General features: G+C 32.7%; 2 protein-coding genes across 2 annotated transcripts; both read left to right on the forward strand.

Annotated features, from left to right (window-relative positions):
- The first annotated feature begins 752 nt into the window (after positions 1-752).
- Positions 753-14,803, forward strand: LOC131859454 (uncharacterized). The gene is made up of 6 exons (XM_059213210.1): positions 753-1,103; positions 2,316-2,426; positions 12,818-13,064; positions 13,192-13,390; positions 13,554-13,823; positions 13,957-14,803. The coding sequence occupies exons 3-6, from the start codon at positions 12,863-12,865 to the stop codon at positions 14,633-14,635; spliced, it is 1,350 nt and encodes a 449-aa protein (XP_059069193.1). The 5' UTR covers positions 753-1,103; positions 2,316-2,426; positions 12,818-12,862; the 3' UTR covers positions 14,636-14,803.
- A 6,182-nt stretch (positions 14,804-20,985) lies between these two features.
- LOC131030308 (heavy metal-associated isoprenylated plant protein 41-like) lies at positions 20,986-22,539 on the forward strand. The gene is made up of 3 exons (XM_057961033.2): positions 20,986-21,257; positions 21,382-21,580; positions 21,744-22,539. The coding sequence occupies exons 1-3, from the start codon at positions 21,056-21,058 to the stop codon at positions 21,787-21,789; spliced, it is 447 nt and encodes a 148-aa protein (XP_057817016.2). The 5' UTR covers positions 20,986-21,055; the 3' UTR covers positions 21,790-22,539.
- The last annotated feature ends 1,236 nt before the right edge of the window (positions 22,540-23,775 follow it).

The raw sequence follows: 23,775 nt of genomic DNA on the forward strand, positions 1-23,775 counted from the left end.
AAGTACCTTCAACCAATGACAAACCTCACACAAGTCCACCAACCATATTATTAGTTTGGGTTAGTCTAAACAAAATCAATATATTAAATTTACAAACACATGATAAGAATAGTAATTTCATTCAATAGCATTAGCATTAAGGTTCACAATTGACACACACATAGGTCCACATAACAAAATACAAAACTCCACCCCTAGTCTAAATTACATTAGGGTTATGATCTCACAAAAGAATTGATGAATTTTGTAGGAGATATGACATGCATTTCCTAAGAGCATACAATATTTCTTAACATTTATGAACACTTCTTTATATCAACGAAATACCAAATACATCCACCATTTATGAATGCAATTAAAGGCTAAACTAAAATACAATTAGTGGCAGTGGTGAGATAAAAGAGTAAATGTATGTAATTAACCCTCTCAAAATCATTTTACAATAATTTATTTTCTTATATTTTTTGAAAAACAAGTACCGTACACCACTAGCATTTATAGTTTACAAGTCCAGCCATTCATTAATGTGCAATATGGCGCGTGCAATAAATTATTAGATTCTTCATAAAAGTCTTTGTTCTTGTAGCGATGTGGATTTTAATATCTTAAAAAACATTAATTTTTTAATTCTTTCCTCTGATTCCTCGGGTGGTGTCGAACAGACAAACAATTCACTGTCAAATTCCAAAGTACCTAGTGTGACCTGATAAAGCAAAGAGTAAAGGAATTTCCGCCTTTTAGCTCTCCCGTACCAAATTCCGACCCTGCTACGAAGCAATCGAAGAGAAAATGCTTTCTTTTCCCCATTCAATTCACAGATGCAGGAGCCCAATAAAATCTCCACCATTAAATTGGAAGATTTGCCAGTACATCAAATTGATTTCTACATCTAAAGGGATCTGTCCGGAAGAGACGAGCCAAAGCGAGAGGATTTCCTTTTACAAAGTAAATGGCGCCCGCAGCTTCCAGATATCCGTGCCCTTAAGTTGTGCTCTGCCATTGGAGCAGCTTGTGAAGGTTGAAGGATCTGTATCGGCCGTAGCAGTGGACGGAGAGCTAACAGTTGAAGAACGAGCGACGCCGGAAAATCTGCTTTCAGTGAAGTTAAGGGATTTTATTTTCTGCAAATCTGCGTTTCAGTGAAGTTTAGGATTTTATTTTCTATTTTACTGGGGTTTCTAACGTTTTAGCTTTTAGCTTTTATAATAATTTAACTGGCAGTTTGCCCCATCATCATGCAATTGCCTATACAAACCCTCCTTTTTCTGGGATCAATGCTGTTTATTTCCTCTGTAAAACATCAATAAACAGGGTAGCTGGCATTGTTTCAAGACCAAAAAAATCAAGGCATATATCTATCTTTACAGTGGGGAAACATTTATAGTAGGGAAAGTTAGTGTTTTATTATAAGTGAGATTGATTATTATCATTTGATTTTTACCATTTTCAACATAAAGAAATATCATACCATTTTCAACATCACTAAACAGAGTAGCTTGCATTGTTTCAATACCAGAAAAATAAAGGCAGACAATTATCTTTACAGTGGGGGAAAGTTTTACAGGATTCATTATAAATCGATTTGATTATTACTTGATTTTTAAATGAAAATAAATTTGTTGAATTTTATAAAAGATTATTTATTTTTTTAGTTTAAAATTTTATTTTAAGAATTAAAAAAGATGGAAAATAGAAAATGTCATTTTTTGTGGGTTGGGTTAAATACAATGATTTATTTTGGAGGATATAAAATTTCTACAGTTCATGATAATAAACATTAATAGTTTCTGGATTTAACTATGTAAGATTTCTGGATTTTTTTTTATTAAATTCATAAAACATGATTATTTAGGTGGTCGCAGTATTTGTAAAGATTATAAAGATTCCGCCTTTAGCATATTTCTTTTATTCAAATTAATAGCTAAAATCACAACTTAATATTTCATTTTAAGTTTCACCACATTTTGAAGTTAAATCTGTATAATAAAAATTTAATATTATTATCAATTGTACTAATCTCTTTGATATAATAATTTATATTTAAAAAAAAAATTATTTTTAAATTTTTTTTTTTATAAAATTTTAATTAAATAATCTTACATTTAAATACACTCTAGATATTCTCTTTTCATTTCTGTAAAATGTATGCACTTATAATTGTTAGTAATATACAATCTTAAAACAATTAAATATTTTAATAATTAATTTTATTGTAAATTTTTGGGAAATAGGCGGAAGGCAATGACCAAGCAATTATAGAGTTTAATATTTTTTTTGTAATTTGACTCACTTAAAATCTTTTTGTTTATGGACAGGCTTTCAAAGTTTCGTATTTGATAAACTCAGGGGGAATGTATATAGGTGCAGTGAAATTTTATCGAAGCTCTAGTGGATATATAATAAAACATTAGTTCCAAGGAAATCAGGTGAGCAATTGCTTATCATTTTTGTTTCGTTTAGTTGCATTTAAATAAACTTTACTTTTTATGGTTATATAATTTGATATTATGTTAAAAGAAGTTTTTCTATTTAGTTTTGTATTGGAATTAAATCAAATTTATTGTTAATTTTTAAAAAAATTTAATAGGGATAATATTGTTAGTATTATTTTTATGAATGTGTTTTTTAATTTATAGTTAATATTTTATTATGTTTCGAAGTATAATTACAATTATAACAAGTGCCACATAGTGGGGAGTACATGCCTTAATAATTTTTAGTTTAATAATAATATTTGTTATAATTATTAGAAATATTATTTATTGTAACTAATATTAGCTAATCATTTATAAGAAAAATAATTTTTGTAAATTATAAAGTTAAAAAACATGCATCTATATTATAGAAAAAAGTTGAAAAATATAAAACAAAAGAAAATATTTTGTTTTCATTGGTCTAAATAATTTTTTTTAATAACCATTTAAACATGACAAATGAATTTTCATTACAATAGTATTGCCTAACACAAGTACTAAAAAAGGGAAAAAAGCAATAACATATTAAAAAAACCTCCCTTATTTAAAATGAAAGGTATGACTTTTTCCTTTTGTGAATATATAAGATTTTGATTATTATTAATAATTTATATTATTTTTTTTTTTATCGGTAATTTTTGATATATTAATTTTCAGAAAATTTCAACAATCTACTAGGGCCAAACAGATATCAACATCAGCCCAAAAAACAGTTCAAACCTACTATGCAGAGTTCCAGCTAAACAGAAAATAGAAGTATCGTAGTACTGTGCATTTATGCACGACATATTACAGTAATCCATAAAAGTTTTTTTTTAAAAAACAAAAAAAACCAAACGAAGCAGAAAGCAAAAAACCCCAGAGATTTGCACCATGACTGCTCAATCCAAGTCACTTTGGTTTGGCTTCTTCATCTCCACGTCATCGATATCCGCCAAAGCTTTCCCTTTGGCCGCTTCCGACTTCATCTTCGAGATGCAGTCCAGGTTCCCAAAGTCTGGGTCACCTTCCACGCTGGCTAGGAACTGAACCGCTCTCCCCTCCTCGAAGCGGTCCCGGAGCTCTCTTCCCACCTCCATGCGCGCCACCGCCTTCAGTGCCTTTAAAACCTCATCTGTTCGTATCAACTTCACACATAGCTTCAAGGCTTCCCAGCCAATTCGAGCACTTTCCTTGCATTGCTCCTTTAAATGACTTTCAGGTCCCCTAACAAACGGTAAAATCTCCTCCTCTGCTTCTCCTTCCTGGATACGGATTCCGGTCTGGGGGATCACCCATTCCAGAATGGAGTCCATATTAATTAAGTAATCCCCATCAATAAGCTTTTTCATTGTTAGTTTGACTTTCTCCACTTTAGGGTCGAATTCGCACGCCCATGCCATTATCAAGGAGTAGACTTCCATATTTGTTCTGTACCGGAAATGGATATGCACCAATTCCTCCCCCAGCATTAATCTAGCCACGCTCCACAGCTTATCTTCCTTGTATTTGAAGAGACCCTGCAGACGTTTGTCCGAAACCGTTCCCAGGAACAGGACCAATTTCTTCTCTGTTCGGAGTGTGAAATTTACCTCCATTGAAAACTGCTCGAAACCTGTTAAAACCAGAGAACTAAACTACAAAGACACAAACAAGCTTCATTAATCCGATTTTTGGCAAATACAAAACACAATATTCAAATTGGTTATAAATCCGCCGTTGTTTGCGACGGGATATAAATGCATAATCTGTGAAATAATGGAAAGATATTCCACAACAGATTTCCTGCCCTCCGCCATTGTCTTGAACCAATATTTTATGCTTTTGAATTGCCACATTAATTACAAAGCCAGTGATATCAAGTACTCATCCTTGCGAGCCGTCTAGCATGCTTGCTGGTTTGGCACTTCACGAACTGCATTAATACCACTTCCAAACACTACCATTACCCTTCCACCATTTGGCCACTTGGTTTGACATATCACATCTTGCATTTGAGAGGAGATCCGCCACTACGTTAGCACCTCCCCTGACATGGGAGACCCGAAAAGCTTCAAATGAGGTAAGTTTTTCGCGTATTATCTCCACCCAATGAGATAGTTTCCAGGAGGGGGTGTTACCTTTCGCTATTGCATTGATAACTACTTGGGAATCCCCTTCCAAATGTAGTTTTGACACTTTCATGTTAATAGCCAATTCCGTAGCCATTAGTGCTGCCTGTGCTTCTGCTTCGTTGTTTGTCCCATTCTGAAGTCGTTGAGCCCCCTTGAATAGGATAGTCCCCTTATCATCTCTTGCAACTACTCCCACTCCGGAGATACCTGGGTTTCCCCTAGATGCCCCGTCAAAGTTGATTTTAATCCAGTCCTTAGATGGTGGTTCCCATTTAGCCTCGTCTTTTGTTGGTTCGGATAGGGGACTAACCCTCCAGGACCCATTAACGGGTTACTAATAATTTATATTATTAAAATAATATATTGTTTTTATTTTATTTTTTAAGTTGTAAAAATAAACCTTTGAATAATTGATTTGTTTGGAAAAAAAAAAAAAAAACTGATTTAATTTTTTTTTTAAATAAATTAATAAATCAAAAAACGTCATTAAATTTTTTATAACTTATATCACATGTGAATAAACTCATAATTTATATTATTATATTATAATGCAATGAATATTTTAGATCAATTTCTTTTATGTTTAGAATTTTTTCACAATGATTTAGTTTCATTATCCTCGTTTTTATAAGATTTAATGTTTTTTTGGTTTTATGATTAAATTAATATGGATATTAATCTTTTTTGCCAAAAAAATATTATTGAAATTTATTTTATTTTGATTATAAATTAAAGAATATTTTAAATATAATACATATTTTTAAAATATATATATTTTTTATCTTGTTCATAGGTTAACTTAAAAGAACTACCTATTATAACAAATAAATGTCGTTTATAAGTTCTTAGAAACTCAAATTAAAGAAGGTAAATAATTTTAAAATGCGTGGTGATTCCGAAAAACCTGAGATTATGCGTTATTCCGAGAAACCCGCCTATAAGAGGCAAAACAATATTAGCCAATCGTTTGCAACAAAAATAATTTTTTTAAATTATAATATTAACAAATGTGCATCTATACTATAAAATAAATTAAAAAAAATTTAAAGAAAGAAAAATAATTGTTTTTCATTGGTCTAAATAATTTTTTTTAATAACCATATAAGCGCAACAAATGAATTTTCATTACAATAGTATTGCCTAACGACAAGTACTAATAAGAGAAATGTAATGAAAAGAATTTAAAAAAAAATCTTTTTCTAATATTTTATAACATTCATATAAAAAATTTGAATAGAATTTTGTGATAATAAATTCAAAGTTATATTTTAAAAATATATATGATATGAAATTATCATTCACATTATATTGTATTTGAAATTTAAAATAATAAACATAGAGAGAGGGGGGAGATGGAGTATGACTTTGAGAATCTTAGATTTTGCTTTCATGTACTTGGTCTTATCATACCACTTTACTTCTTTTGAACAAGATTTTTATAGCCTCCCACATTTATTGCAACTCCTTTTCTAAGTTTTCTCATTCTTGAGTGGTGTAAGCCTATTTAATGGTTTCAAGTCTTGATGACTCAATTATAGATGTTTAGAGCACTAGCTTTGGGGTTTTTGAAAATGACACCACAAAGAAAGAAACCTAGAAAGTTTGTGCCCATGGTAGGGCACGCAAGAGCTCTGTTAATACTATTGATGTGATTTACTCATTCTCAAGTTTGATAGGGCATGCTTGAATGGATTAAGCATTTCACATTAGTAGATTATTTTGTGGGATGGGTTCCATAAAAAAGAATGCTTCATAGTTGGGTTAGCATTTCTTGGGTCCCTTACAATGTTTGTTTACACATTATTGAAAATCTCTTCAAGTTTCTTTTTCTTTGTTTATTTTGCTAAGGCCAACCATGTGGATGCTACCCTTAAGCTTGGGGCTCTATATGTCCATAGTTCTTAGCTCTTTACTTTTCTTTTTCTTGTTGACTTAGAATTTTCATTGATTTGGAGCAACAAAAGATTTAACAGCTAGTGTGGATTGAGTTTTAGGGCTTTTCTTTCGTTGTTGAACTTTCTTGGATCATATCACTTACTCTTTATGAAGAGTTGTTTACATTGAGCCCAACAAATTTTATTGTAGCTGTCCTAAAATATGTTTGTGTTGAGGTATAAATCAATCCAAATACCTTAAGGAGTTATCAATATTCAAAAAGTAATATGAATTATAATCAGAGATGTTTGTATATCAATTTTTCCAACACTTATTTTAGATGTCCATCCTTTGAACATAAGATAAGGCATTGTCTATGTTGGGACTCAATTTTGTAGTGTCAAATTTTGCTAGAGTTTGTTCCCTTTTGTGTGTCTTGACCGTTTTTGGCTCATCAATCATAATTGATTTGAGAAACCTTTGTGTGGATCCTTAGTTGTTAAAATTGCATAAGTGTTGCCATGTGCTAATAGTTACAAAAATTCTAAAATCTTAAGTGTTGGTCATTTTTTGGTAAATTCTCAAAGTGTGGGTGGTTATTAGAGTTTTGAACTTTCTCACGCAAGTATGCCATTTTGCCTAAGTTTGATTTTTCTTTGTTTCTATCGACTTGTTGGAGTTTCTCTTCCTAGCATACCTTTTTTACTCATTTTGACCTCTTGGGCCTTCGATACCAAAAAAATGTCCGTCTTTCAAATTGGAGTTTCAGACCATCCCATACCTAAGTACCTTTCCATCTCATCCCCAACTTCCTAATTCGTGGTCCTCTAAACGTTTTTTTATGTATAGTTGTTAAACTTTTTGACTTTCCCTTACCTATCATGCCTACTTCGACTCTCTGACTCTCAAATCTTCTTCTAAGTACTTGTTTGGAGTCAAACTTTCAGTTTTCCCTCTCCTTGGGTACTTGTCATAAGGTATGCTCCACTCATGATCCCTGACATTTCGATACTACTTCGTTTTTCATATCATAATGATAGGAGTTCCTTGTCACCCTAATTCTCAATGACCCAACCAAAGGCATAAAGTATGATGTGTTCTTGTGGGTTTTTAAGGTATATATGTTCATGATTTAGTAGTTTCAATCAAGGAATTATTTTAAGTTTTCCTAAATTTCAAATATTTAGAGAAACATGTTTAGTATATTTGTACCTTATCATTTTGTATGGAACATTAAAATAAATTGGTGTAATGGATTATAAGCCTATTGTCATCTTCATCTACAAATGTAGGAGCAAGGTGTATTATTAGCTATATAGAAGTCATATGGAACTAGCTGATCTTGGTCTATTGACAACTATAGGGGTCAAGTGTACATTTGGGTATAGTTGCTATTTTTATAGTCATGTTATAATATAATTAATTCAACTACCTATTAAGGTATAACTTTGGAATTACCCTACTAGGTTTAAATTAAGCTTGAAGTCTAGAAGAAATTATCCACTCTTGTTCATAGTCCTTAAACCATCCACAATTTATTGATGAACATTGTTTTACCTTTTGATTAGTATGGAAATGAGATCCTAGCCTATGGATGCAAACTAAGATCTTAGATCTCCATAGGATATCATTAAGAATAATCATAAGGTTTAGTTACAATCCTAATAGGAGAGCTTAATACTTGGGTTTATGTTCCTTTTTGAGATGTAATAGATTTGAGATTGTGAAGTGTGTGTTTAAGATCTAGGTTTAATGATAAGAAAATAATAACTTCCAACAATAGTAGTAAATTACAAATCAAAAAAACCAACACAGTAAGGCAGATCTCAAAAGAGGACATAGAATGGAACCTTTAATTGCCAGTTGATCTTGAAAGTGCCTGATTGGTGTCCTAGGCGCCTTAGCCAGAGGTTGTCCGTGCAAACAAAAAGGTGAAGATTTTCTATCAGGCGGTCTTGTAGGTTTCTCTCTTTGAAATTCAATTGAAAACAATTGGACATGTGTGCTGGGTGTCCTAGTCCAGGGGTTTTTGCCTATTCAAAATTTGGGAATATTTGTTGATGTCTACTCTGCGCTATTGTAACACTCAATTGTCAAATATGAACCTGCATACATAGAAAATGAGAAACAAGGATTGTGTTGTATAGGGGCTTGCCTAAGTGAAGCCTCATGTTGGTGTTCCTACCTCTACAACAACAATGATTGATGAAAAAGAGAACTTGTCCTTAGAAGGATAGAGGCTAAAATAATAATGGAAATTCTTGAATTCACAAATATTACCTCATATATGAAACTCTTGGCATGAAGTCTCACATCTTGGCTTGATGTTGTTAGAGGATGTTAGTGCATGTCTTCATCATGGAGGAACATGTATTATGATTGATAATTCTTTTTGACAAATAGACTTCAATGCTTCTTGCTTCTTGATTATAGATCTATGCTCAATTGACTCAAATATGTTTGATTGAATGCTCATAAGATGATCTCAAGAAGACTTAGAGAGAGAGAGAGAGAGAGAGAGAGAGAGAGAGAGAGAGAGAGAGAGAGAGAGAGTTGTATTTATATGCAACTTACACTTTTTCAAATTTAATTTTTGGGGAGGGGTGACATCAATGGGTACATTCTTGCTACTTGCAAAGCCAACAATGATATTTTAATTTTTAGGGCTAAAATCCTTGGATAGGGGTGGAGAGAGAGAGAGAGAGTTGTATTTATATGCTTATATGCAACTCACGCTTTTTCTAATTTAATTTTTGGGGAGAAGCGACATCGGAGGGTACATTCTTGCTACTTGCAAAGCCAACAATGATATTTTGATTTTTAGGGCTAAAATGCTTGGAGAGAGAGAGAGAGAGAGAGAGAGAGAGAGAGAGAGAGAGAGAGAGAGAGAGAGAGAGAGAGTATGTATTTATATGAAACTTACACTTTTTCAAATTTAATTTTTGGGGAGGGCTAATATCGGAGGGCACTTTCTTGCTACTTGCAAAGCCAACATTGATATTTTAAATTTTAGGGCTAAAATGCTTGGATAGTGGTGTTGGGTACCTTGGTCCTAGCATTTTGACCCAGGATTTTGGTCGTGAATATGAACCAAGTTAATGGAAATGGTCCCGAAATTGAGCACAATCAAGCCTAAATTAAGTATACATTAGGCACAACTGCCAAAGTGGGTCCAAACTAAGTGTGAAATTGTAAAGGGATACAATTTACTACACTACATTTAATCCTCACTTTAGTGGGAGTATGAACTTACACTCACACTCTTGGTAAATTATGAAGAAGTGAAAGATACTTTCATCAAGACATCAAAGATACAAGACAACACCGAGCTTGACAAGAAAGTAGGCCCCTAGACTTAGGGTCTTATCAATCTATAATATCAAGATAAAATGCAAGCACAAAGTGAGCAATATGATAAATCATTGGTAACACACATGGAGCATGCAAAAAACAAATGTATGGCATCTAGAACTAGTAAGATCCTTGGATAAGTGGAGCCATATTGAAAACACAAGGCATGACATCTAGGACTAGTAAGATCCTTAGAAACTTACTAGGGTCATGCTACAAACACATATCATGGCCTCTAGGACTAGTAAGATCCTCATATACTTACTAAGAGCCATGTCCACAAAGCTACACGGCTAGCAAGTTGTGTTATGCTAGGTGAGCTTCACACCAACAAAGATTACAATGCCTAGCTAATTGTATTCTCTGTATGCGAGAAAATTAAACTAGAACTTTTAGCTATAATCCCCTAGGTTTCTAAGATAGGGACAATAAGGGATGAAGGGATGCATTTTGGGATCAATATTTATATGGTAACATTAATTAGGCATTCACCATAGACATTATAGAGCCTTTGTGAGCATGAGTTAATGAAGACGTGTTTAAATACTAGCATATATATTTAGGTGAGGGATATATTATTGAAATTTTCTTGAAGCCTTCAAGATTGCATGTTGTTGTCAAACTCATTAACAAAGAGGAATGGTTAAGCTAAAAGATATCTGGTTATGTTTTAGTTTGATCTCAACTAGGATACTATAGCTGGGATTGTTCCATGAGTTATTCGTGCAAGGCATGATTGATACATTTTTGCATTATGAAAGTGGCATTTCTTGCCAACTATGACTTAACTTGTATTCAGCAGTAAAATGGCTACAAGAAGCCAACTTTATCTCTGGCAATCCTTGTGTATCGAACAAGTTGTCCAATGTATGAAACAATATAATCATTGACTATGACTTCAATTGTGAAGATGCAGAAATTCACAACAAGGTATATGTAGTTTGTAGATTCATAATCATGATTAATCATTGATAAATTTTAAGTGTGGTTAGACTTATAGTTTGGTAGGGGTTTGAAGCCAATGCCCCCAGTAAGTTTGAGGGGCAATGCCCTCAGCAAGGTCAGGGTGCAACGCCCTAGGCAAGTTCCTTGGCACTATATAGGACGAGGTCCCCTAAAAAATATTTGTGCGTATTAGAGACATTTCCAAAAATTTTGTAAAATCTAAGAGATGGGGTGTGAATGTTTCCTACCTGTCCTTGCATCCCTCAAATATCCCCTATGAAGATGAGATCATATTTGACAAGGGACATATCCTTGGAGAACAAAGACTATTAACCATTTTGTATGAACATAACAAAGCCAAACAAATTTATAAATTTGCAACACTACAACTGTTTTAACCCTTATATTGTGTATAAGCTATATCTCTCCTATTGGAATAGTTCTTTCTTTCCTATAGCCTTTACCTTGGAGAAAAATGTCACTACCTTAAAAAACAACAATGGTAACTTGGAGACAAAAATGTTGTTTTATTTACTTGTAGCTTGGGGGTCTCCTGGGTCTGTTTCAGGTTCCCTATGGATCCTTCATTCGAGGTGTCTGAGGCTGGTCCTGAGTGAACCTAGAATTGTCCTGCCCCTGCCCTGAATTGGACCTATACAAATAAAGGGATAAATCCAGCAAAATATATATTTTTTAATTTGTTTTTAAAGATAATCCATGAATACACACTGAGATTGCCTCAGCTGATGACATACAAAAGTACTTATCAGCAGTACTACCTAATTTACGCTTTGAATGGCTAAACAAATGATAGAGAAATATAGGACATATCAGGGATGAGATTAGTTTTTTATGAAAATACAAGGCAATCTCCAGTAATGATATCTCCAACCTGCAACTTGAAAACATATTTGCTCAAAGTTTCAGTTGAGTTATATTTTCTGTTAGTTTAGAGTTACATACAAAAAAATATAGATTCTATTAGTTTGAAGCTAAGTTGAAGACGTTGACCTTTTTCAACAATATTAGGAAATGGAGGGTTTAAAGAAAATTTCTCGGGCAAGTCGCACACTTTGACAACGATAATGTCCCTATGAGTGTAATATAGAATGCAGTCCTGGGTCCTCAATAAATTCTGAAAAAGAAAAATATATTTCCCAGTGATAATTTACAGCATGGAATATATCCTTGGATACATTTATATAGTAAACAAAATAAAACATAGAGAATTGCCTAAAAGAGAAAGAAAAGATCAAATACTATTAAAGGGAAAGAAATAATTATGCATCTAGATAATATTATAAGTTCTGTGTGATGGTTTGTTTTTCAAATTTCTTATTGTAAAAAATTCAGTTAATCATGGATCTAATATTTGTATCATCTTAGCTGTTGATACTACGTCACACATTACCTTATAAATAAGATTTCTTATACATTTGTTTCATATTGAATTAATATATTATTATACAAATTATCAGAAATTCTTTCTTATAAAAGCTATTCTAAAAATGTTGAGTCACCTTCAACTCCTACAGCAACAAGAGATAGTATTGTTTGACGCATCAAGAATTTGTCACCAATGCTCATTGCTCATACAGAAAGCAACATGATATTGTTTGTCTCATAACATGTGCTATTTTTTAATTTTGGTATTGGTAACTTTATAAGAGATCATTCTGAAGATAAAATAATAATTGCCAAAAACTTAGAATTCGTTACATGGTTTTCAAATTCCCCCTCTGAAAATTTTTGCTAGGTATATTTAGCACTTAAGATTTGGACATCTACTTTTGTCATGTAGCAATAACAATCCTAAAATCTTGTGCAATCAAGGCTAAAAGCATTGCCCTTAAATATTTGAACGAAGTCAGAAATTTTCAAGTTAGAAGATCAATATTCTCTACGGATGAAGAACTGCATCTTGTTTTTCACAAGAGTGCATTTAAGGGTTCTCGAATGCATCTCACTTCAAGAGTGTGGCTTTCATAATGTCTTTCACAGAAATGTTGTTTGAGATCTTAAACTCATCCAAAGTTAGCTTTCAGGACTTCTTCTTTACTCTGTTTTAAATTTTGACAGGGGCTTGTAGCTTGGATCTTTGTGGATTCTTCCTTGTAATTATAAATGGGTTCCAATCTACATGATGGAGATATTTTAATTTCCAAACATCCACTCGGACAGCCTGCTCTGGAGAAAAGGATTATGCACTACTCCGACTTCCATCATATTTTATTAGTGGGGGAAGGAGACTTTTCGTTTTCTTCGGCTTTGGCCAAAGCATTTGGCTCTGCAGAAAACATCGTTGCTACCTCTCTTGACAGCAGAGGTTCAAAATCTTTCTTTCAAGTTTTCTACTGGCAGTTTTTTTTCAAGTCTTGCCACATTATCAAAATTCTTCCTGTGTTTTTGCAAAGTATTCTGCTTGTGTATTTATATGTCTCCCAACGATGCAGAGGAGGTCATAAGTTCATATAATTCCGGCCAAAATAACCTTCGGAGTTTGGAGAAGCGTAGAGCAATGACATTGCATAGTGCTGATGCAAAAACAATGAAAAAGCACGAGATATTAAGAGAGATGTTGTTCGATAGGATTGTCTTTAACTTCCCTCATGCAGGCTTCTTTGGGAAGGAAAATGATAACAAACTTATCAAGTAAGTTTTTTCAATTTTGAAACATTTCCTGGGGATATAAATATATCGGTAACAGATAAAATTCTAGATAAATAAAATGATGTTTTCTTGGATCCTCTCCTGCAGCAAGTAACCAAATTTCAATTTAGAAATTTTATAAATGTGAACTGTGTTTGTTGGGCAGAAAGCACCGTCATTTGTTGAAGATGTTCTTCAAGAATGGAATGGCTATGCTTAACAACATGGGAGAAATCCATGTTACCCACAAAGAAAAAGATCCATATGACAAGTGGAAACTTGTGGAACAAGCAGAAACATGCGGTTTGCTTTTTAAAGAATCCGTTGACTTTAACAAAGCAGAATACCCTGGCTACACTAATAGAAGAGGAGCGGGGCGTAAGATTGGCTATACTTTCCATTTGGGAGAATGTCGGACTTACATGTTCATCGTAAGGTAAAATTATTACCATGCTTAGCTCATTATTTATTTTTTGGTGTGTAGGCTTGCATTAATGCATTTTTTCTTCCATGCTAAATTTCTCGTTTTGCATCTCCGCCATTAATGACTAAATGAATTCTGACGCTAGGGAATCCATGACCACACCATGTATGTCACTTAAAATTTCTTCAGAAGGTCATCCGGAGAGCCTTAAAACGGCTTTTTTGGAGCTTGAAACAGAAAGACGAAACAGGAAGGCAGCGGAAACTGCAAAAGCGGAGTTGGAATCTTCACTAGATCACCTGAGGACAGTCACAATTAAAACATTGAAAGAAAACAATGAACTCGGAAGGCAAAGAGATGAAGCATTGCGAGAAAAGACAAGTATTACCAAAGAATTGGATGAAGCTTTGAGATTGAAAGAAGATGCAGCTAATCAAAGAGATGCGACTATTTTGGAGCTTGGAATTGAAAGGAAAGCCAGAAAGGATGCTGAATCTGCAAAAGCAAATATTGAGGGTTCACTTAACTACAACAAAGAGTCAGTATATGACTTTCAAATCAAGAAAATCAATCAACTAGAGAGACAAAGAGATGATGCTCTTTATCAACAGGAAGCAGCCTGCAGGGAAAAGGAAAAGATTGCCAGACAACTAAATGAGGTCTCGAGATTAAAAGAAGAAGCAATTTATGAAAAAGAAAAGATTTTGAGGGAATGCAATGACCTTGCCAACCAAAAGGATGAAATTGTTTATTGGGCTATTGTTGCGTTCTGTGGCTTGGGTCTTTGCAAAATTGTTTCTTCAATGTACAGTCGGAAGAAGTAAGCATAAGAGAATAAGTTGTTCTAATAACGAAGACTTCACCAACAATGCAGTTTCTGTTTATTGATCTTATAACTATTAACTTCAGCAACTCGGGTTATTTGCCAATGACATATTCTTAGTTAAAGATTACTAGATTTTTAAGTTTCAGCTTAACTGTAATAGCTTATGTGAAATATATGAGAAATTTAGAGCAGGTCATTCATAGATCAAACTTTAAGGAAAGACCGAATAGAAAAATAGTCCCAAGTCTAAGACAACCACACAAATCAGTTCATACCCCAAAGAAAGTGCATAACCTGACAAAGAAACAATCAAAGAGCAATTTTTTTTTGACAGAGGAAGCTATAGTCAATATAAGAAGCCTTCAAGATCATATTCCTAAAGATACAAAGAATAGAGACTCTCAGTTTTTTGTCTGAGACAAATGAGAAGTAGCATCTTCATTTTTAGACCAGTGATAAGAGTCCCTTGAAGAACACAGTAAGGTAAAGATGGTGACATTTGTAAAAGACAAAAAAAAAAAGACATTCACAAGTTCGTATGACAATCTTGCAAAGGCATAGCATTGTTTTGCAGTCCTCAAGGAGCAAAAATTGATTAGATAGAAAATCACCATCATGACCAACCATTAATATAGTCACATGACAACTAAATGGGTGACAAAGCTTGTGGTATGAGAAGAGATGGTCAAAGGCACAAGGACTATAGAGGTATAAGACTATTATTCCTTCACTATCAAGATAGTCACAAATAGTCCCATATAGTCCCATATAGTCCCATATGAAGTGAGCTATTATTAAAAGAATAAGCATTCCTTTGTACCATCATTGAGTAATAGAAGATATAAGTTATGAGGTCATTTAAAAGAATAAAGATAGTAAGACAATGGTGGACAACATTGGGAAAACTTGAGAATGAAATCAAATCAAGCCAAAGCCTCAAGCCAATGAAAAGCTACATCTCAACAAAAGAAGTAATCCCAGATCCAAGGAGCATAATGGTCCTATTTGAAGAGAAACAATCCACTAGAGGTTGATATTATTAGAGACAAGGTTAAAATGACTATATAGTCATGAAAAGGAAGATTACAAAATTAGAAGAGCATTCCTAAAAGGATTTCTACAATACATGCAACCACCGTTATAAAAGGAGGGCATAACTCAGCATTCACAATACAAGGATAGTGAACAGATCCAAAGATGTATCAAAGTCAAGGACATCAAGGTTCAAAGCACAAAGATAGTAAAAGGATAGCTGATGGCCATTATTTAGGTCAAAAGTTCAATCACATGCCATGTTTAAACAATCCTTTTTAAGGATACCAAATACACTGGTATTATAAAAGAAACTTTAGTGAGATAAGATGAAAAGGTAACAATTTCAGTTCCTTGAAGATAAGCCTATACCTCCTAAAGCTTAAGTAGACTTTAAGTTCTCTTACATGTCCTTTGATCATGTGATCAACAAGTTCAATGCAATTATCTACAACTATCCATATCAACAGTCCAAAAATTAGCTGGCAACATTTTCCTACCCTCGTTTTTCTTCTTTAGTTTTCATGTCATTCCTAGCTCTTTATTTGTGACTACTATAACCTTTTGCTTCCATTTTGATGATGGATCAAAGTGTGAATCAAACATTGACGTAAACAAAATATACACAATTTTTCAAGAAGCTCATACTAACATCCTTTACCCCCTATTACAATAAAAACAAGCTCTAACATTGCACTATTAAAAAAAATTGGCAGGCTGCTAGATACATAACATTCTCCTTATTTTCAACTTTAGTAAATCTAATCTCTACCTCAACTTTCAAGTGTCATAATGTGGCCTCTCTTTACACTTATTCAACATTGCATATTTGTTTGTTATTGTTCACTTCAAAACAAATTGTAGGTGAAATATACCCACCCATAACTAACTGGCAATAAAGACTTCGTGTTATCAAAACCCTAATGACTAGTACCTCTTTTGTATCTTCTAGTATGGTTTTCTAGCTTGGACGATCTACTGTTGTAATTTATGTGGTTTTTAATTTATTAGATTTACCTTATCTTTGCATATTATATAGATATTTTAGTTGTTTTTTAATCTTTGATAAAGGATGTTCTCATACACCTCCTAAGAGTATCTTGATTGGTCGTACATTACTGTACCATTGACAAATATTTTTATAAGGTGTTTCTTATTTCTTTCATATAGTCATAAGGCAAATCCAAGGATTTTATTTATTTCATAAACATAATCACAAATGACGCAAATCCAAGGACTTACCACTAATGTCAAATGACTAGTTATTCTACAAGTTGTTTGTTGACTCGGACTTAGACTCAACCAAAACTTGGCAATTGAAATATATATAATATATTAAATAATTTTTTTAGTGGTTTTTTATAAGTTCTTGAGTTGACTTTCTATTTTTTAAGGAAACTTGGCCAAATCTACATGTTTCAACTACAGGTTTGCCAAGCCTGACTTGGAATCAGATCCGTGCATCATTGCCCAAACTCATAGAGTGTCAATTGTGCATTAAATAGTTGTAAATTGTAGCTCAAACAAATAATCACCAACAGTATTTCTACAAAACAATGCCCTAAAGCTAACTACATGAACAAACTCATATGTCCAGCTACTGATTGCATGCATACGTTCCTCTATAAAATCATCATTTCAGTGATAAAGAGAAACAAAACATTTTAATCATTTAAGCAATATATCCAATTAATGCAATGCTAACATCCAACTTACTTGATTATAAACAAATCCTTTCAACATATTGAAGAAGTCGTTGCATCTTTCTTGTTCAAACCTTTCAAGTTTGTTCTTATTATTTTCCTGCAAGAACAATGGGATTGACTAAATTATCATAAGTAACATGAAATAAAATCCTTTCACTCAAAATTCAAAAGCTGAGACAACTATAGGCAAATCTTCATTATCTTCAACAAACTATTTCAAAATTCAAATTATCAATATTCAAAATGGTTGGATAAAGAAAGGATAACTTCAAGTGGTCGTAAAAGAAAAAATACACAAGGTACCCATAATGTGTAAAAGATGTAGCACTGTGAACTTAGTCATTTAATGTTGATTTTGATTGATGTAGCATTTGTGTCCATTGTTCTCATATATTATGGCAGCACTCAATGGCTTCTACCTATACATACCACAAATATATCCATAAATTGCTATTAAATGTGGCAAGGTGTTTACAAAAACCCATGGATTTTCCTTTGGTAGTGTATTAACAATGAGAATTTGGCATAACCCTCATTTGATTATCTCCTTTTCAGCTACTTGGACAATCAATTCATAGGCCTCCAGATCCAGTGGTCAACCCTCCTCACAAAAGAGACCATGAAACTAGACTGAAGTAGTGAAAGAATATTAATTACAATCTTGAATTGTCCTACAAGTAAGACTTCAAAATTTCGGCAATGGCTACGCAGCCGACAAAACGGCCCGCCCATGCCTTGCCTTCCCATCCCCATCCCCCATGCCATCACCGTCCACTCAAACGGTACCATCAAAATGTTTATAATTTTTTTTACTCAGGAATGGAGATACCTCCTGTTGTTTCCACTGTTGTGCCGGCTACTCCATGCCCTGTAAAGGAAGGAGGTTTTTTTTTTATTTGTTCATTTTTATATGAAAGTTTTTTATATGTTTATATTATTATTTTTTTTTTTTTTTTAATATGAATTTTTAAATGTGTATATAATGTTAAATGTGTATTTAAAAATAAAAGTGAAAAAGTTGTAATTAAGTAAAAATATGTGTAACTAATATAAAAATTTAATACATTTATTAAAAAAATTATTAATATAACTTAAAAATAAAAGTAAAATATAGTTAAAAATAAGCTTTAAAAAATATATGTAACTTAGTTAAATATTTTTAACTAACTTAGTTACTTAATTCTTTTTATTTTTAGTAAAAGTAAATTTTTTGATATTTTTTAACTTAAACTTAGTAACTTAAATATTTTTAACTAAGTAACTTAGTTACTTTTATTTTTACTTCTAGTTATTTTTTATTTTATTTTTTTAAAACTTAAATATGTGTAACTTGTAAGGAAGTTAAGTAGCGGAAACAACTTCCTACACTAACCTTGAGAGGAGGGTAATGCAAAACTTTTTCAGATCGTTACAATAGTTACAGAAAATAGAAATAGATATAATAGCATTCATACCACAACACAGTGATTTACGTGGGGGAAACCCTTTCGGAAGAAAAACCCCACACTCCAAAAGCAGCTCAATATTTTATTCAACAATCAAAAACAGATTACAACATACTTGTAGAGCAAGCTCTTCGCAGGAGTACCACTAATCAGAGATTCAGAGGCAATTCAATAGCCATAGGACTCTTACACCCAACCTCTATCTCACACACCTCATAAATAGGAGATACAATACAAGAAACCGTCAAACGGTATTACAAAACCATGGGCTAAAACCACCCAATAAGGTGTAGCCGACCTTATCTCCCTTCTATATGCCCTATGACATGTTAAAGCACACATCAACACGTGTCGCTCCCTACACATCAACACGTGTCGCTCCCTTTTACAGCTCATTTATGTATCCGATACAAATTATTTTTCCTATTTCAGGAGTACAAACTTCCGGAGGCCATAACTTGAGAATCGGGTGTCCGATTGACGAACCGTTTGAAGCGTCGGAAAGCTCACGAAGTGCTCTATCATCTCATGCTAGTTATGACCACTTTTCAGGGCGTTTCAGAGCCTCTAAAGCCCCCAAAATTAAGTTTAAACATTTTATCGCACCCCTCCAAGATGAAAACTTTAATATCTTCAAAACTAGTTGTGACCTTGCGACGCAACTTTACCGGAATGCTTATCTAGCCAACCGGAAGCTTCAGGGAGAGTTTTGCACCATTTCGTGCTCAAATGAAAACTTACTATAAATAGTAACCTCACATAAATGCAAGGTTGAGACACCATTTTTCCCAACATAACTAATCATTAATATTTTTAAAACTTAAATATGTGTAACTAATCATTAAGTTATATTAATATATTTTTTTAATATATATGTTAAATTTGTATATTAGTTACATATATTTTTACTTTTATTTTTAAATGAAAAATATCAAAAACATGTGTAAGTTAATATTTTTATCTTAAATATTTTTAGCTAAGTAATTTAGTTACTTTTAGTTTTACTTTTAGTAAATTTTTTTTATATTTTTTAACTTAAATATGGGTCACTTAATTACTTTACTCTAATATTTTTAACTAAGAAACTTAGTTAATTACGTTTATTTTTAGTATTAGTAAATTTGATAATATTTTTAAACTTAAAAATGTATAATTTAGTTAAAAATAAACTATTATTTACCTATTTATATGTATGTAAAAAATTAAAAAATAATATTATTAAAATTTCTATAATATAATACATATATCTTAAAATCATCAATTACATATTATAATATGATTTTTATTAAAATAAATAGAAAAAAACAAACAGAAAAACATATAACTTATTATTAAAAAATCTAAACACATAATCAACTATTAATTTATAATATTACTAATTGTAACTTTTAAATATATATATAATAAATTAAAAAGATATTAAAATAAATATAGGCGGGAGGACAGTACGAATTTTGGGGGCGGAGCTTCTGACAGGACAGTTTGATTGGACGGTGGCAAAGAGTAAAGGAATTTCCGCTTTTTAGCTCTCCCGTACCAAGTTCCGACCCTGCTACGAAGCAATCGAAGAGAAAATGCTTTCTTTTCCCCATTCAATTCACAGATGCAGGAGCACAACAAAATCTTCACCATTAAATTGGAAGATTTCACAGTACATCAAATTCATTTCTAAGTTTAAAGAGATCTGTCAGGAAGAGACGAGCCAAAGCGAGAGGATTTCCTTTAACAAGGTAAATGGCGCGCGCACATGCTTTTCAAATTCCCGCTTGGTAACTTTATAAGAGATCATTCTGAAGATAAAATAAGAATTGCCAAAAACTTAGAATTCGTCACATGCTTTTCAAATTCCCCCACAGAAAATTTCGCCAGGTATATTCAGCACTTAAGATTTGGACATCTAGTTTTGTCATGTAGCAATAACAATCCTAAAATCTTGTGCAATCAAGGCTAAAAGCATTGCCCTTAAATATTTGAACGAAGTAAGAAATTTTCAAGTTAGAAGATCAATATTGTCTACGGATGAAGAACTGCATCTTGTTTTTCACAAGAGTGCATTTAAGGGTTCTCGAATGCATCTAATTTCAAGTGTGGCTTTCATAATGTCTTTCACAGAAATGTTGTTTGAGATCTTAAACTTATCCAAAGTTAGCTTTCAGGACTTCTTCTTTACTCTGTTTTAAATTTTGACAGGGGCTTGTAGCTTGGATCTTTGTGGATTCTTCCTTGTAATTATAAATGGGTTCCAATCTACATGATGGAGATATTTTAATTTCCAAACATCCACTCGGACAGCCTGCTCTGGAGAAAAGGATTATGCACTACTCCAACTTCCATCATATTTTATTAGTGGGGGAAGGAGATTTTTCATTTTCTGCGGCTTTGGCCAAAGCATTTGGTTCTGCAGAAAACATCGTTGCCACCTCTCTTGACAGCAGAGGTTCAAAATCTTTCTTTCAATTTTTCTACTGGCAGTATTTTTTCAAGTTTTGCCAATTATCAAAATTCTTCCCGTGTATTTGCATTGTATTCTGCTTGTGTATTCATGTCTCCCAACGATGCAGAGGAGGTCATAAGTTCATATAATTCCGGCCAAGATAACCTTCGGAGTTTGGAGAAGCGTAGAGCAATGACATTGCATAGTGTTGATGCAAAAACAATGAAAAAGCGTGAGATATTAAGAGAGATGTTGTTCGATAGGATTGTCTTTAACTTCCCTCATGCAGGCTTCTTTGGGAAGGAAAATGATAACAAACTTATCAAGTAAGTTTTTTCAATTTTGAAACATTTCCTGGGGATATAAATATATCGGTAACAGATAAAATTCTAGATAAATAAAATGATGTTTTCTTGGATCCTCTCCTGCAGCAAGTAACCAAATTTCAATTTAGAAATTTTATAAATGTGAACTGTGTTTGTTGGGCAGAAAACACCGTCATTTGTTGAAGATGTTCTTTAAGAAGATCACCTGAGGACAGTCACAATTAAAACATTGAAAGAAAACAATGAACTCGGAAGGCAAAGAGATGAAGCATTGCGAGAAAAGACAAGTATTACCAAAGAATTGGATGAAGCTTTGAGATTGAAAGAAGATGCAGCTAATCAAAGAGATGCGACTATTTTGGAGCTTGGAATTGAAAGGAAAGCCAGAAAGGATGCTGAATCTGCAAAAGCAAATATTGAGGGTTCACTTAACTACAACAAAGAGTCAGTATATGACTTTCAAATCAAGAAAATCAATCAACTAGAGAGACAAAGAGATGATGCTCTTTATCAAAAGGAAGCAGCCTGCAGGGAAAAGGAAAAGATTGCCAGACAACTAAATGAGGTCTCGAGATTAAAAGAAGAAGCAATTTATGAAAAAGAAAAGATTTTGAGGGAATGCAATGACCTTGCCAACCAAAAGGATGAAAATGTTTATTGGGCTATTGTTGCGTTCTGTGGCTTGGGTCTTTGCAAAATTGTTTCTTCAATGTACAGTCGGAAGAAGTAAGCATAAAAGAATAGGTTGTTCTAATAACGAAGACTTCACCAACAATGCAGTTTCTGTTTATTGATCTTATAACTATTAACTTCAGCAACTCGGGTTATTTGCCAATGACATATTCTTAGTTAAAGATTACTAGATTTTTAAGTTTCAGCTTAACTGTAATAGCTTATGTGAAATATATGAGAAATTTACCTAGTAAATTCAGAATTCGGCACCTTTTTATTTGATTCTTGCCATATAGATTACTCCTTGTATCAGAAAAGTGTGTTTGTGTTGAATTTCTTACCTTTCATGCTAATCGATGAGTTGAGCTTGAAGGGGACTGAAAAACAGTTAGGAACAATGAAGCGAGGAGAGAGATAGTTGAATTTACTGTTCAGTATTGATTTATACAAAATGTATAAAATCATGTCATTCCCTATAACCAGACAATGTTTTTAATTCCCATTTGGTGACGATAAGGACTACTTAATTCCTAGTTCAATTCTGGGTCCAGAAAATATTCTTAGAGCATATGCTCAGCTTATCAGATGCCAGCTGGTCATGGTGGCTAAAAGATCACACCCAATTGTAAGAGGAATTTCAGATCCACAAAGGCTCATAGAGTTACCTGGGACTATCCTGCTACAGGATGGGCATGCCCGCTGCCCAGTAATGAGCCATTAGAGATTATCACTTATTTTCAGAAATCACTTTCATTTAATAAATAGTTTTTTATTTTTATTTTTTGGATTTGATAAATTAGTGCAAATTTGATTTAGATAAGTTTTCCTCACAAAATTATTCTTTTCAATTCAAACTTAAATAATTTAAATATAAATCTTTGTCTATTTACTAATTGTTATGAATTGAGTTAAGTATAAATTGTGTTGCATTGATAATGAGGACAGTGTATTTAAATAGTAACTCTAACTAGAACGGATCATCTAGCACATATTTAGCAATCTGGAATATGAGAAGAGTACCTAGGTCAAGAAGCTTAAACAAAATTCAGTAATATGTTTGTTTGTTTTTTTAAATTTTTTTATTCTTTTCTTTGACATCACCTACTTTTGTTTGTATTGTTAAAGTAAAAATTAACTTAGCAATTTGTATTTAGCTTAAATTTTGAAATGTTAAAGTATTGTTTTCTTGTGACATCATCTACTTGTTAGTTTTGATGATCCACTTATTTTTCTTCTTATCTTTCTTCAAATATTATTAATTGAACAAGAAATGTCAATGATTTTTTAATAAACTTTTTGTGAAAGGAAAAGATCGAATCTTATAGATGTTCATAGGCGCAAGTTATTTGACAATTGTTGATACTTGATGTAGATCCATATTTAGTCCATCAACAAAAATAAGAAAACTCAAGTATACCGATCCTTAATTCACGAAATTATATTTTGTCCTATTCAACAATTTTTCATTGTAGTCTTTATAACACTAATCAAAGATGTTTCAAATGGTCTTTTCTATTACCAAA

This window comes from Cryptomeria japonica, chromosome 10 (genome assembly GCF_030272615.1).
Source record: "Cryptomeria japonica chromosome 10, Sugi_1.0, whole genome shotgun sequence".
Lineage (NCBI taxonomy): Eukaryota > Viridiplantae > Streptophyta > Pinopsida > Cupressales > Cupressaceae > Cryptomeria > Cryptomeria japonica.